General features: G+C 35.1%; 1 protein-coding gene across 1 annotated transcript; it reads right to left on the reverse strand.

Annotated features, from left to right (window-relative positions):
- Positions 1 to 348: 348 nt before the first annotated feature.
- Positions 349 to 16,690, reverse strand: LOC127796417 (vacuolar protein-sorting-associated protein 33 homolog). Its single transcript, XM_052328552.1, has 22 exons — positions 16,510 to 16,690; positions 16,373 to 16,412; positions 16,210 to 16,290; positions 15,532 to 15,726; positions 15,291 to 15,401; positions 15,143 to 15,208; positions 14,853 to 14,957; positions 14,710 to 14,754; positions 11,254 to 11,310; positions 9,969 to 10,063; positions 9,259 to 9,310; positions 9,086 to 9,142; positions 8,470 to 8,532; positions 8,284 to 8,390; positions 6,562 to 6,684; positions 6,331 to 6,412; positions 6,147 to 6,217; positions 3,753 to 3,833; positions 2,856 to 2,913; positions 2,693 to 2,754; positions 2,244 to 2,337; positions 349 to 884 (listed from the first exon to the last, which is right to left on the reverse strand). The coding sequence occupies exons 1-22, from the start codon at positions 16,560 to 16,562 to the stop codon at positions 795 to 797; spliced, it is 1,788 nt and encodes a 595-aa protein (XP_052184512.1). The 5' UTR covers positions 16,563 to 16,690; the 3' UTR covers positions 349 to 794.
- Positions 16,691 to 16,742: the final 52 nt, after the last annotated feature.

The following is a 16,742-nucleotide window of genomic DNA, read 5'->3' on the forward strand; positions in this document are numbered from 1 at the left end:
TGCATATCTTTTGCTATTAAATTTGAATCATGAATTTATTTTGACACCCTAAGTTATAATACTTAAGAAATGTATTTTCTTTAGATTATTTTTAAATAGTTCCAAAACGTAATACTAATAGTGATCTTCTCATGATGTTTGTATATTGTAAAATATTTTTCAAAAATTAGTTATAATATATATATGTGTGTGTATGAATCATAAATGTATACGTATACTTAGGGTACAAAATCTTCACATATTAAAGATTAAGAAACTATTTTCACAACTCGAATATGTTCAATATTCAATCACAAAGGAGCAATTTAAGCTCACCCTTGTTTAACAGACAAGACACCAATAACAATATTAAAAACAACATAAAAGAACCAACCATTGATTTTTTCTGTTGTATGTGTCCACTTCATGCCACACTTCTCCTATTGGCTGCTAATCTGAGTAAAAGATGACTCAGGATGTTGTCACCAGACCCTAAAACATCTACTTTAAGACATTTCAACTATCACATCGCCACTTCACTAAATAAAGTTGAAACAACACCATCCCTTCAAACCAAACCAAACCAAAACATATACAAGAGTGCAGAGAGGGCATCCCATTCCCATCCCCTTCGAAGGAAAAAAGGAGCCACCATTGCGTTTTGTACAACAACACTAGTAAAAGATAACAGTGGAAGAAACAAGACATTAATGTCGCGCAGCAGACGAGCAGAAATAGCAGCTGTCTAAATCTTCAGAACCGAGCTGTTAAGGAGCAGGGGGAAAATTCCTCGACAGAAGACAAATCTTTGCGACTCATCCCAAGTTTTCGATAAATGTTTCAGTTAAGGTGTTGCCGTTGATGACTTTTGTTGTGCCAACAATCAAGTCATAGGCCATTCCCTCCTGTGAAAGGAAAATTGGCAATTAGATGGAAAGGTTGTGTGGCACCATTTACTTGCGCTTACAAAAGGCATCCATTAATGAAGATATACTGTTTTCACTAAATGCAAATAGAAACGAGTATTGGACGAATGAGGGTAATGCTAAACAAATACGAGGAGACAAAAATAGCACATCCATTGAGCATAAAGATATACAGATTTGATTAGCAGCCAGCCGGGCAACAAAAATCAACCAATCCATACTAGTTCTTCAAGTTTACCAGAAAAGTCCAGTGAGTTTTCGGGATAAAATCACAGGAAAAACATAAAGACCACGTAGCAGATGAAATCAAGATTTTTCCCTACCAGTTTTGGCAATTAAATATGATCGTTCATTCTCATTTTCAGATTAAGACAATGATATCATTTCCAGATTGAACAATCCAAAAATTATATTTAATGTTGTTATATCCTATCTACGTACTTTCATCTTTAAGTTTATGTTAGTCAAGGAAGAAGAAAACTGCTGTAGAGCATCATAATTTTCTTCTGTTTTTCTTTCTTTAGATGGATCTGATCACTACAATAACTCGTTACAAGCTTATTACAATTGCACATACAGACATTCCATTTATCCAAATGGGTGTTACAGCAAAGACATGCAGAAATGACTGTCATCCTGCACGTGCAATTAAATGAATGTCCATGCATATATATGTAAAAAACATCACAGCTGTACAAAAATATTGCCCCTACCCCCAACCTTTTTGTTGTCACAAGTACAACTAATTCAGGATGGTGACTTTTGTAAATTCAGAAGCCAACAAGCCCATTAAAAGGATGGAAAGAAACGCCATGATAATGAGGCCAAAATACAAGTTCAATTCATGTTCTATAGCAGTATACTTCCATTTACAGGATCACTATCACAAGACACCATCATTTTAGATACAAAACCACATAAGAAAAAAGCATGTTCACCTAGCCAAAAATAAGCAATCTCCGATAAATGAAAACTAGACTTCCCTGCCTATATTACTTGGTCTTTCAACCCCATTTAACTAGTGTACATACACTTGGATAGACAAAAATGTATCTATAATATGCTCACAATCGGTTCATTTTGGGGCATAAAGTCCTAGCTTCCATTGCTTCCTTCAAAAATATTGTCATATGTTCCTAATTCAGGATTAGTGTGATCGAATTTCAGAAGCCTCTTCAAAAAGTAGTGGAGCTAGTTATCATGCATTTCCTTCAAAAGTTTTTTCTTTCAAGGATGAACAGTCTTAAAAAGGGAAGGATATTCTATTACAGATGATCACTGAAATAAATTGCCTGGAGTTGATATGCTGCACAAGACGGCTGGTAAGTACAGACATACCTGAGCACTGAGAAACCGCAGTGCAGAAATCTCTGCAAAAGTTACCCCTCCAATGAAAACAACTAGGACTAGGGCACGCCTTCCATCACCTACTCTGCAATATGAGAAATATAACACTAAAAATGTGAATACATCTTACTGTTACTTTTTCCAGACTGAAGAAGTCACTGGGCTTAAACTTCAACACCCTTTCAGATGTATCTAAAGAGAAAGGTTCTAGTTACTTATTTCCACAGCTAGGTGGAAAATAAATTTTCGACTTGTAACTTGCCAAACATTTTACTAAGCCTCTTTTCCAGTCCTCAGACAAATAGGCCTCTTTGGGTCAACCATTGAATTAGTATGTTTTCCAATGAGTTTATATGTGGCCACCACTAACAAATGCTAGAAAAGGAAACATCCATGAAATTTTTTTGATAGGAGACAAGAAATAAGTTATTCAGGCTCACCTGTCCATATTGGGAACAGCCCCCGGCAGTGTGTCAAAAGATGGACTGTTTGCAAACCCACTCTGTAAAATATATATTACAGATCATAATAAAAGAAAAAAGGTAACAACAATGAGCAATACATGCAACAGACAGAATGAACAAATAAAAACAAAAGACTAACCCGTTTTGCCTCTGAATGAGGTCCAGGCAACAGCTTCAGTATTTCTTCAACAGGGCGCCTGAAGAATCAAGTTAATTACATTTACTAAAGAGGCATAAAAAAGCTGTGTACAAGGTTCAATTGCCAATTTTGTAAATGCAAAGCGCCCCCCCCCCCCAAAAAAAAAAAACAAACAAAAACCCCAAACATTATACGAGACATTAGTTCTAAAATATGGAAACCTAAGAGATCTAACAATAACTTTAAAAACCAGAACTTCTGAATCCTTTCAAGTTCAGACTCTGGGGTCTTTCAAATTAAGCAGCTGTTCAGGTCTTTAACAGAAATCTTAAAGAATATACAAGTACACATAATGGCTTACAGAATCATTTTTAATTTAAGTAAAGAAAGAAAATTTATGAAGCGCATGAAACAAAAACATTAAATTGTCCTTCCATGCAGGATGATCAATCATGAATGCCAAGTGACTGCTGCAACTTCTTACCCTTTTCATGGAGTTCACAATGAATTACAAAGCAAGCTACTCTTCCAAACATGAAAAATCAGATCTTCTCAGTTTTGTTCCTATGTGGCATGCAAAATAATGGAACTGGAAGAGCAAATAAATAAATAATAATAATAATCAAGTATCACTGAATTGAATTGATTCCTCTTCCAATGAAAACTTGGAACCTTATCATAGCCCACTGTAAAAGAGATTGAAGTTTACCCTCCAGACACATAGGCTGCAAAACATTGCATATTACTATTTCTAGTATAGATTCCAAAAAGCAGATCATAGACAAATTTTTTCTAACACCTGTACAGTTTGTGGTTTTAAAGGAATAAGAAAATATAATCTGGCTTGCCCACTGCAATAATAGGTATCATAGGCAGCACTGAGGAAATTAACCTCACCATCCTGATCGAATAGCTTGCTGAACAAGGCGAATACTGAGAGGTGCATATCCAGAGAAGACATAAGAAATATCATTTGGGCTGTCACACAAACAAGTTATCCACAGGTAAGATTAAGACAACAGTAAATTACCCAAAACAAAACAACAACACATAAGAATCTCAAAACAGAAGTTCTTATAGTACAGACTTGTTTAAATTGAATGCATAACTATCAATGTGAGAAACAGCTTGAAAGTGTTGTAGTATTTAATTCCAGGTACAACTTAAATTTGCAAGATACTTCAGAGTTAGCTTCTGTTTTGATGGGCTAATACAATAATAGGAGGCAGGCCTCAGCATCAAGAGAAAATATAGTTATTTTATATTTCCCATCACTCAAGTGCTCATTATCATTGTGGAAAATCAGAACTCAAATGTCAACCAGTAACAAAGGTGGTGGAAGCCCTAGCAGGGCCTTTTATATGTTGGAAAAGTAGTTCATCTCTCAATAATTTGTGAGTTGTTCTTTCACTTCTGCACTTAGAACAGCAACTGCAAAACTGACTCACAGTTTATTAATAGAAATTTGGTGTTACAGAATATGTTACAAGATCTACACCTTCATGAAGCTATTCTTTCGATGTCTGACATCCTTGTTTCCACCAAGTCTATTAATTTTTTATGTTTCCCCTTGTGATTCTTTCCTCTGCAATACAAGTTTTTCTTCATCCCTCTCTCCAATCAAGTCCCATTCCGTTTACAAAAAAAATTAACTTATAATAGATGAAAGAAAAAGATGACACTTTTTGGGTCGGAGAATCAGAAAATATCACATAGGTACATTTTGGTCTGAAAATCAAAGAATCCAACTGTTAACTAAATGAAATGACAATATCAGATGTATCTTAACCATCTCAATACTCATATTTCCTTTCTGTTGGCCGTGAATCTGACAAGGGAGTAACTTAGAGATGATCTTTGATTTTCTTTTTCTTTTGGTTGTTATATCATTTGAGCATAAAGGATGCATTTTTTCTACATGCATTGCTCTTAAAGTTGAATCAAGAGTTTTTATTTTGGTGAACCATTAAGCATCAGGATCCTTCCAAAGGCTTATAACACCAAGTCCTAATTTCTTAGATCCTTACTCGTGTGGACATTTGGTTCACAAAATAAGATATGATGGGATATACAATCTCTTAGAAAATATTCTCCCAAGAGATGATACAATAGGAAAATATATCATGGTGATTTTTCCTCTCATGCTTGTTAAGTGTGGGATAAATTGGAGAAATAAATGTTAAAACATTTATTTATGCATTTGATATAAGAGATAAATTTGTCATTGTCATCATTATATTCTAAACCATAAATTATTGTTATACATATTTTTTAATATCATATATATGCTAATATAACTATCCACATTTACTTGATGATTGATTATGTTATTGTTAAAGTAATATATTTAATATTAAGTGAAGTATTAAAAAAATACAATTATGCTAACTGTGTTATACAATATTCTGTTTATTGACATGAAATATATGCTTATGTCATTGGATTTTAAGTTCTTACAACTATATTATATTTCATAATAATATTGATATGCTATACAAATAGTAATGTTATTATATTGCTATAACTTCTAACATATAATTATACCAATATCGTGGCTAAATAACGGTTTTATAATACTATATTTTATGCCATAGAGTTGAGACAATATCAAAATTATAAACTATATATGTATTGTATGTGTAAGCATATTTTAGTTATTAAAGGTGAATTATAAGAAAAATATGATGAAAACTTGTTCTATCTTCCAGAGGGCCTTTATTTATGCTGCCAGATAGTATCCCAACATCATGTAGAGTGTATCACGCACATGGTATAAGTTTAGGTGGCGAGACAGTGTTTCACCTCTTAAAGTCACACCAAACATAGGTCAAAAAAGGGAAATGGGATAACATATGTCAAAAAATGGCTCAATACTCAGAAGAATTACAGAGAAAGAAATCAAAATAATGTCTTCAACAAAATCAAAAATCTTTTTAGAAATGTAGAATTAGAAAACTACTAGTACAGTAACATATAAAGCCTCTATTCCACACCATGTAGAGTCGCTACATGAATTTTAAAAAATAAAAAAATAAAAAATAAAAAAAACCATGGGCAAAGCTTGCAGACCAGTATACATGAAGTATACCACAGAACTGTACAGCCAAAGATATCCCTATATATACGGGCTGCGGGCATATTGGTGATGGCCAGCACACTGATATTGCTCATCTTCTAACTTTATTTTGACACCAAGACAAGAATATTTACTGTTCTAATAAAACTAAGCATAAGATTTTAATAAGTAAAAACAGCATTAAGTATAAATAACCATGGTTAAAAGAATAATACTTGGCTGTGTCAGTATCGTCAACTACAAGTTGCAGAGCACGTTTGATCATTAGCCAATTGCTTTTTGACTCCTGCAAGGCACAAGTCATACAAAAGTTCAATAAATGTATCAAAATTAAATTTGAATATCATGTGGACAGAAGACAAAGAAATGTGACATGATAAAAACCAGAAGATCTCAAACCTGTTTTCTAAGCCATCCAGCTTTTTCCAAATTATTTAAAGTAGCCATATGCTCAAAACCATAGCTATGAAGTAGCTCTCGCCTAAACCAGGAGTGCAAATGTATAAAAGATTTGGGAAATGGTTGAAATAAAATATCCATTGAAAATAATACCAAGGGCACTGAACCAATAGCTACAGTAATTGAGACCAAGAAAGAATGATAAATTCATGTAAACTGCTTAAAACTTGCCTCAAGTAGTCAAAATTCTTTTTGGGCAACCCCGCATTTGTGACAGAAAATAAGATAAGCATCCGTAGGACATTGACAAGAGGTTCCTGTTTGTGAATCATTTCTTCAATGTACTCAAAGCATCTGCATTGGTAAATTGCATTACCACCAAGCTCTAAAGAGTGAAATGTTGTAAATTGTGAAATCCAAAAATAGCATGAATACAACAACCCTAGGGAATAAATTAAGATAGTGCCATTACAAGCACCTTAAATCATAATCTCACAATGATTTCCCACATGCAGTAGAATGAATGAAACAAAACAAGATAATTCCAACTTAGATGATACAAAAGCACCAACCAAGATACACGAGCAGAAAATTATGGCTTTGTGTTCACTTATTGTGGTCTTAAAGTTTAAAAAAGCCATAGATTATATTTTGATGTTTTCATCATTGCATTTGCTAATAAAGGAACAGCTGGTCATTTATTTAGTTTTCCCCTCTACTTAAGCTGAACATTGACATGTGATAAAGTACAACAAGAACAATACTAAGCCTTTATCCCAATGCGGGGTCAGCTATATGAATTCTAGCTTGCCAATCATTTCTATCTACGGTCTTATCTTTTGTAAGGCCCTTATAAATAATATCACACCTAATTGTCTCCCACCAAGTTTTTCTTTGTCTTCTTCCCCTAGCTCTTTTGCTAGATACTTGTTTCATTCCATCCACTCTCCCTCAAAAGGGTTAAAGGGACTCTATTTGTCTTCTTCTTATACGATCAAAACATCTCAATCATGTCTCAATTTGATGACAACAAAAAAGATGGTAATCTATCAAGAACTTAACACAACAATCCATAGGACAAATGTGTCTTGTCTTTAATTTTTGACCAAGTGTTCCAACCAGCCACTCGTTACATATAAGCAATAAATACAAAGACCATCTACTTTATGGTTCATAGTTTATACATGAAAAGGGTACATGTTTTTCCTTTTTGTCAAAGGGTCAATTAATTCTTCTTTTCAGCTAAAAAACAAGAGGAATAGAATTGACTGGTCTTGCTTTTGTACAAAAATAACCAAAAAAATATCAGATTTTTTTAAGAAAGTTGCAAAACACCGTAATCTGTCACTTAAAGGTAAAATATAAGCATTCTCATTAGAGAAATTAAGTTACTAGAGCAAATAGGAAAACAACTATTGAGAGTAAAATTATATGATAAAAGATAAAGTTAACCCTTTATCTAATAGTTTAAGCTTTTAGATAAGTCAATAGTAACATTTCGACATGGTATTAAGGTAGGTAAAGGTCTTGAGTTCAATCCTCATCGCTGAACCTAATATGTAAATAATTGCACATGTTTGGACCAGTTATACAATGAAAATTGGCCACATAAGGGATGTGTTTAGAGTAAAAATGATAATGCAAACGGTAAAGTTAACCCTCTATCTAATAGCTTAAGCTTTTAGATGAGACAGTGGTTAACTTTTCAACAACAACTATCAGGTTATTTTTGGATCCACAATAATCAAATTTGCCTGAGTGAAAACAAAAGGAACTACTAGCAAGTATCTGCAAAAGAATGATCCTTGGTGGAAACCAAGCATTTACAACAGCCTCTGCATCTAAGACCATTCACCAGGTAAGGAATAAAAGATTTTGTTAACAGCAAAAGCATAAAATCATACACACTTCTGGTTTTACAAACTGGAAATAGGAAGTTCTAGTTTAGCTTACATATCATAGCTCTGAGCCTCCACCATTGTGTGTTCCATATCAAGTCGTCCAAGAAATGAAGGTTTTGATGTAAACGTGGACAAATGCTGAGCAAGATTTATGTGCCTCTATAATAACAAGAACAATTATTACTTGGTCCTTTGCAGCTTAGTTAGGACTATAATAAATGTCAAATGAGACACTTACAGTCATTTCTGGTAGTGAATTCAGCTTTTTGACGAAGTCCTTTAGTTCAGATACACTCTGAGTCTGTACATGTCTTATATGGCATCCCATTAGCAAAGAAAACAAGCACAAAAAAATATTGTTGTGTCCCACACAGAGATGCAAACTTTATAGGACAGTTTTTGAAACTTAAAAATGGCTTAATGTGCAAGTCATACAGATATGGGACAGTTTGAAATCTTATAAATGGCTCAGGTCATCATCATATAATTAAATATCCATTTTCCTTTTTCCTGGACAAGTGATTGTTACTTGTTAGGGCTGCATCATGTAACAAGCTTTCACTTTTTGGTGAGAGCTTCAATGTGCATGTGAGTTCCATATTCTTGGTCTACAAACCAAGTCATGGTGATGTAGGATTGGACATTTTAGAAATGACTTACGTCATCATATAATTAAAGATGATATTGCCTTTTTTATGGGCAGGTAATTGTTACTTGTTAGGGTGGCATCATGTGAGTACCTTTAAGCTTCTGGTGAAAACCTGTGTGTAGGTGAGTTCCACATTCTAGGTATATAAACCAAGCCAACAGGCACCAAAAACATAAAAACAGTTCAATAAGAATAATTGACTTACTGTAGTCGTCATCTCTGTGTAGTCCTGCTTCATGGATGTTGCCTTTTGACGTAGAACCTGAAATCATAATACAAACGCAAACTAAAAATGAATCCTAGGAGCAAACTTAGCAAATAAGCAAATGTTAAGTTCACAGTCTTCCTAGGAAGAATTGTGGTGAAAAATAGACCAACCTGAACAACAACTTCAAAGTTAAGATCCCTTATCTCTCTGAACAGTTTGTCACTGTTAAAAAGACAACTTAACATCACAACAATGTGGAATCACATAGGGAGAAAATAAGACAGAGAACAAATGTCAGGGTCCCCTCTACCAAGACTATAACACTCATGGCTTCACACCTTTTGTTTGAGAAAAGGAAAATGAAAAAATAATTGATCTCCACGAGAGAGGGGGGGGGGGGGGGGGGGGGGCTTAAGAAACAGGTAGTAGGAAAAAGGACAAACATAGCAATACTAAACAAATTAGCAGAGACAAAATGCACTAAAGCACTATCAAGTGCAACTCAGATGCTATTGCCCTACCAATGTACTTACATGCCCACAATCTTTTCTTTCTAACCAATATAAAAATACTAAGTTCCTTTCAGTAAATTTTGGTGTTGAGCATCATGCTCCAGGATCACTCCATTTCATATACAATTCTGAGAAAGCAGAGGATTCCTTTCTCAAATTGCCAACAAAATTACAAGCCTATAATGGGCATGTTGCCTTTGAGCAACTTAAGAACAATAACAAACTAAAAGTCAACATGTTAATGCTTGGAATTTCAAATAGTTTGAACTAGCTTAGCAAATTTATCTACAATTTTAGAGAGGTTGAGCTTGCATTTCAAGTGCAAGGACTTCTTCCTGCTTTAAATATGTACTCTAGAGACGGGTTACCTTGAGTTAAGTGGAACTTTGATCTTTTTCCCCTCTTGCTGAGTGCCCATGATAGATGAATCTAGCTCCACCGCACTATTATTGACATGAAGAAACTGCATGAAACCTATTAGAGGTGGCTTATGGCAAACTCCGAATAAAAGAAATAATAATTTATTTTCATACTTACGTATCCCATGGAAGGGCACAATTGAATAAATAATTCTTGAAAATAAGAATATTGAGACGATATTGCTCTAAAATAATTTAGAATTAAAGCACCTTATGAAAACTGTGATAGGGAAACCAAAATTTTGGTCAATATTCAGTAATGCACCAAACATGCAAACCCGTTTTCTCACATCAGCAGTTCGTGTGCTTTTAGCCAAAAACAATCATGCACATTGGATTGTTCCATTTATGTAGAAATCATGCCTCTTACTTTCTCAGGATATTAATATTTCCCTGAATTAAATGGAAACATAGCAACAACAAAGATTTGAACTCCAACCTATTCTTTATGCTAGTCAGCAATAAGCTTCTTTGTTACTTCCATCAAGCTAAATATATTGTAAAATGCATTTACGAAATGTATCAACAACTATTTTTGTATTTTTTTCTGCTTTGAAACTTATTTGAAAATATACAGAAAAATAAATATCTTTAACCTAGATAAAAGAAACTTATTTGAAAATATACAGAAAAATAAATTTCTTTAACCTAGACAAAAGAAACTTATTTGAAAATATACAGAAAAATAAATTTCTTTAACCTAGATAAAAGAATGAGTGCACTTGACATTATTGCTAGAGATACTATGGGCAACACATGAGCATATTAGACCACGTGTACACATTGAAAGGATACTTTCTTTAACTTTTCTTATAAAAGATAATAATATTCATCTTAATGTTTATCAATTATGTAACTGCTCACAATAAATAGAAGATTTATTATTAATTGATCCAATGGAAAACCTGATCATCATCAACAATTACTTCTGCAGGAGTAAAACAGATAAACAATCATTTTCAACCACTACCAGCACTTTTTGAAACAACATCAAGGAATAAAATTCATGATAATCACTTATACCATAATCAATTCTTTTAAACAATCATTCATGACTAATAGAACCAGCTGGGCACTAAGATAACAAAGACTAAAATTGTTCTAGCATAAAAAAGTAACTGGAGCTAGTAGTTCCAGTCTCATACTCTATCTTCCATGCCAGATATTAAATGCATTCAAAATTTCAAGAACAAACTAGGCTGCATTATAGTCCTAATTCAATATGCTATTTTACCTCATCCAACAGACCCTCGTATGTTAACTGGGAGCACATAGGAGTAATCATGTCCACCTGTATCCAAGTTAAAAGAAAAATTTAAGGCAAAGCTTAAAAATATTATATCAAACAACTATGAAGTGAAACAGCAGCTTCAAAATCACAATAATTTACCATCCCCATAGAAAAGATAGTTTAATTACAATGTACAAAATTTGCTTTAAGTACAAATTGATGAAGGATTGTTACAAAAAATATATCTCTCTTAAAAGGTGGCTGCCCAGAGTTGGAGTGACAGTAGGTGCCAGTAGTTGCTGATATGGAGCACCATAGGTTATGGGGGTGGGTGGCAAGAGACTGAAGCAGGAAGTTATACAGAAATTTCAGTAGAATGACAGCCGGTTAAAAAGGTGAATGACCCCTCCATTGATTTGCCTACCTATTTATAAATGACGGATGAGGGATTGTAATAACAACCCAAAGAAATTCAGGCTAGGCTGCTTTTTCATCCCAAAGAATCTGGGGCACAGTTAAAGGCATCCTGTGAAATCCAGGAAATGGTTCAAGAAAGTTTCCATAAGCCCATGTGTCAGAAGTAGTCCCCAATGGGTTGATGTAATACCCCGAGAGTCCAAAGAGATTAGTATATATCGAGAATAAGGAAGGAAGGAAACAACACCAGCTGGATACCTTTTGGGCTGAATATAGGCAAAGAACTCCCAAGTTAAGCGTGCTTGACCTGGGGTAATCCAAGGATGGGTGACCCCCTTGGGAAGTTCGAGTAGGCCCATTAGGGTAAGTTGTTCTGATCCTTCTTATCGCCCGATGCAGGATATTACAGGTGGTATCAGAGCCGACCCCCGAGCCTCTGAATGCGATGGTGGGGCAAATCGTGTAGGCACCTTAAGCGAATCCCACATCGGTCATGCAAAGGGGGGAGATCTGGGACCAGTTGTAAGGTCGCATGACAAGGATGTCATGTGCTTAAGGGGGGGAGAATGTAATACCCCGAGAGCCCAGAGAGATTAGTATATATCGAGGATAAATAAGGAAGAAAACAACAACAGCTGGATATCTTTTGGGCTGAATGTAGGCAAAGAACTCCCAAGTTAAGCGTGCTTAACCTAGGGTAATCCAAGGATGGGTGACCCCCCTGGGAAGTTCGAGTAGGCCCATTAGGGTAAGTTGTTCCGATCCTTCTTATCGCCCAATGCGAGATGTTACAGTTGACCACTTGGATACCTTTAGTCTCTCTTTCAAACTCGTTACAATCAAATCCCTCAAGAGGTAACAAGACCTGTGAAGAGACTCTGGTCTCTTGCCACGAACCAACAATAGCCCTAATAGGTGGAAGGACATTAGAATCCCTTCTCAGGATTCCAAGGGTTGGAACAATCAGCTAGGTGAGAGAATGATCCCATCAACCAAGAGGAATGTTTGAGCTCTAGACTGGAGCAAGTGAGTGGGGTGCATACCTACAATCTCAACATTAATAGCAGATAATACGTCCCTGAAAGCTATCTAAAAACATAAAGGTAATAATAACAATAAGAACAAGAATAAGAAAACCTAAAATTGGCATTTATGGCTTCTACCTTTTAGAAATGCTACTTGTTTCATCTCCACAATTTATTGATTAATCGCTACAGAGAAAAACAAAAGGTGTCCCCATTGCATAGGCTCCCGCTTTGCGAGGGTTAGGGGAGAGTTGTCTTGGTACGAAGTGTTACCCCTTGCTTTGCAAAAAAAAAAAGAAAAAGAAAAAACTCATTTCCACAACTCCAACCTTTGACCATCCACACACAAAGGAGTGCTATCAAGGCTCGTCCTCGAATAAAAAAAAATAAATAGAAGTAAAGACAAAATGAAAATAAAACAAAGAATTGCTAACAACAAATAAAAAGTAAAGTTGCAGAATCGATTGTCTATGATATAATTCATACCTTACTACTCAAGATGGAAAACTAATAAGCATGGAATTTAAATGTGCACAAGACATGCATTTGACACCACACTAACACAATTTTTTGAAAAATAGAATATAAAAAGCAAGGACATACCAGCACAAACATATATTTCTCTGAAAAATGCATATAAAAAAAAGAATCGCTCCCACTTACGGGTGTTACTCATGAACAATTACCCAAATTGTCCACCTGCTCGGCCTTAGGTGAAGGGTGAACCATGTTTCCAGAGGAAACGCCCTAGGTGGGAACTAGGCTCGTCCTTCCCTTCCCTCAACCCCAAGATTCACTAGCAGAATTGGGCTTCAACCACACCGCATTTGATTAAAAGAAAACTCATGAAAATGCCCAACCGCCATTTTCTTATTTATTTTAATTCTTTCTCCATCCGAGAATTTTACCGGGCTCCATGAAAAATCACCATTTAAATAAATCCATTGATGGATTACCAATTTTTAGAGGAAAAACTCAAAATTTTTAATTTTCCAAAATTTTGGCATTTTCTCCAAAATACATGAATATAAAATAAAGGGGAAAAAGGTGATTTTCCTTAAACTTGCATTGTGTTTCACGAGTATCTGAGAACTAGATGCAAGTGTTTCCATGGTGGACATGTGCATCCAGCTTAGCATCGTGAAGTGTCTAGTTTTTGAAAATTTAATAAAATAAAAGACATGTAGTCACACATCTAATATATTTGAGGAAGTGTTTAATGCATGTCTAACACAAACATGTCAAATGTTTGTACTTATTAGATGGTAAATAATGGCAACAAACACTGTGCATCCAGCTTAGCATCGTGAAGTGTCTAGTTTTTGAAAATTTAATAAAATAAAAGACATGTATCACACATCTAATATATTTGAGGAAGTGTTTAATGCATGTCTAACACAAACATGTCAAATGTTTGTACTTATTAGATGGTAAATAATAGCAACAAACACTGGACCAATTAAGCACCACAACATGAACTTCATTTTTTAAATTTCTCATGTACATAGAAATGAAAAGTTTTGTCATACACTATGAAAGGTATCCTTTATGCTATTCTGCCTGTCACTTCACCAGATTAGAGAGGTGGAGGATGAGTAAGATTTTAATGGGAAGTAAAATAGAGAGAGGGAACGGAGATGGGTGCAACACAATGGCTTCACATCTAGCTTGAGATCACAACACAACCAAATCTGTACATGTTTTTATATATAACCTGACTTTTATTAAATTTTTCTAGCTTTCAAGTATACGAATTACTTTTATTAGCACCAAAGTTAGGGACTGCTGTCAATTGATGTAGTTATCATTGCATAACAAGAAATGGCCCCCAGCATAGCATATGATTTTCATATGCTTTAACTGGTATTTTGATAGTATAAGTGTTTTCAGGATTACACTATAGCATTACAAGAATTAAAGCAAATTTTGTAGAGCAAAACAGTGTCACAGACTCAGTGACCAAGTACATGGCAAACTGTCCTAATGTGGAAAGTGGCATACAAAGAAAGAAGCTTACCTCTCTGTCCAGAAGGATGAGGGTATTTATCTCAGGAGCGCCCATCTATAATAATAAGAAAAATTCTGATTATGAGATAACATTTTAAGAATAGAAAATTTCTACACTAGCATGAAAAGGAGTGGAATGATGTAATTAGTTACATCGGAGTTAACAGGCTCTTCTGCTTGCATCCGATTCAGAATGTCAGCAACTCGTACTGATGCCTTGCCTTTAGCCCTCACATTTGGTATCAGTCCAAAAGAAAACTGCAGTTCACACATCCATAAACAATTGTGAGATGGAAAGCCGGAACTAGAGAACACAAAGATATACAATAATTTTTGTGAAATGGGCCTTTTTTGGTGCTAGTTTTAGAGAAAATGCAGTTGAAATACTCTGGCTTCAACTTTACATCAGTCAACTAAATTATGTTAAAAACAGATACATGAACCTCAAGCTTGTGAATTGATTTTGCTATATGCCAGAGAGAGCTCGTATCACCATCAACTGTGCAATCCTATCAAGCAAAGAGTTTCCACATCAGCAACTTAAGAGAACATAATCCCAGTGCATAAAAGATAGTAAGAGCTATAGCTTACTTTAAAGGCGAAGTCAAGTTCAAATGATAATACATCCTCATCCAAAGGCACTACATATAATGGATACTCCGCAATAGTCATAAAATTGTGAACTTTTTCCTCTTCCAGTATCTGCAGAATTAACAAACAAAATGCACATGCAACGACAGAGTTCAATTTGTTGTGTCTATGTAGGATTTAGTCATTGATATAATGTTAAAATGTGCCAGGTGATCAATGATCAAAGATCAAAGAAGCTTGCCTTCTCGCACGCAACTGTACGACGAGGAACAAAGTAGACAAAATATTCTCTTTGAAGTCCTTTAGAGATGTCATTATGAACATGCGAGCAAATCACCTTCATCAAATCAATTTGAGCTCTGACGAGGTAAACCACTTTGGTGCATTCAGTCTGAAGTGGATCTGCAGCAAGATGACGCAATTCAACCCCATGCTCCTGCTTGCAATCAGTCACTAAAATTTCAAGACTACCACAAAGGAACAAGTTATGCATTATATCTGAGTTTAAAAACAGAAAACATGCCATTCAAAGTGCATTTACATGAAGGCTAATTATCAATTCATATTAATAGGGTTATAAAATGACCAACCTACTTGATTTCAACTCGTAGCATGCTCACTAAATGCTCATTCAAGCTTGGCTTTTTACCAATAAGCCAAGTTTGAAAAAATAGCTTGAACTAAATAAGTAATGAATTATAATAAAATAACCACACTACTTAAGCTCCAGTTTACGTTTACATCAACCCAATTATACTTATCAATGCATGCATTATCAGTTCTTTGAGCCAAACACCAACAATGGGCTGCTGCAATCCACTAGGCTCATTCACAGGTTGCATATCAGAATCTTTTCATTCACTCAAGACTTTAAAACGACGAAATCAAAAGCAAAGACGAGTTGGGTGTAGCGAATTACCTTGAGGAGGGAGGTCTGGACAATCAAAGAGAGAGACCCTCCAAGCTTTGGATCAATGACCAAACACTTCTTGCCTCGAATCTATTAATTCAGAGAAGGAAACAAACAATCAGGTGCACTTAAATATCCTATAAAAACAAATTTATACTGAGATTGGACTCACATTTTTCAGGATGTTAATAAGCTCCTTCTGAGACTGATCTCTGATTGTCACAAACAAATACACAAAATTAAGACAATGGAAGAGATTAACGTTACCGCAGATCAATTACAAAGCTAAAAGTGAAGGCAATGACGCACCTTATCGAGGTGAGATTGATCGGTGCGTTCTCCAGATTAGGAATCTGAGCCATTCTCGCTCTGTGAACTCGCGAACAAAGGAAGACGACGGATGCTTTATAGCTCCGTTTGGGCTTCGACCCGTTTCTTCTCAATTTAATCGGGTTTGAAATTGGGCTTCCCCGTCCGATGGAAACCCTCTTCCTTGCTTTCCATTTTCGAAGTTTTTTTTATGTCAATAATATAATTTGTTC

This window comes from Diospyros lotus, chromosome 3 (assembly GCF_014633365.1).
Source record: "Diospyros lotus cultivar Yz01 chromosome 3, ASM1463336v1, whole genome shotgun sequence".
Classification (NCBI taxonomy): domain Eukaryota; kingdom Viridiplantae; phylum Streptophyta; class Magnoliopsida; order Ericales; family Ebenaceae; genus Diospyros; species Diospyros lotus.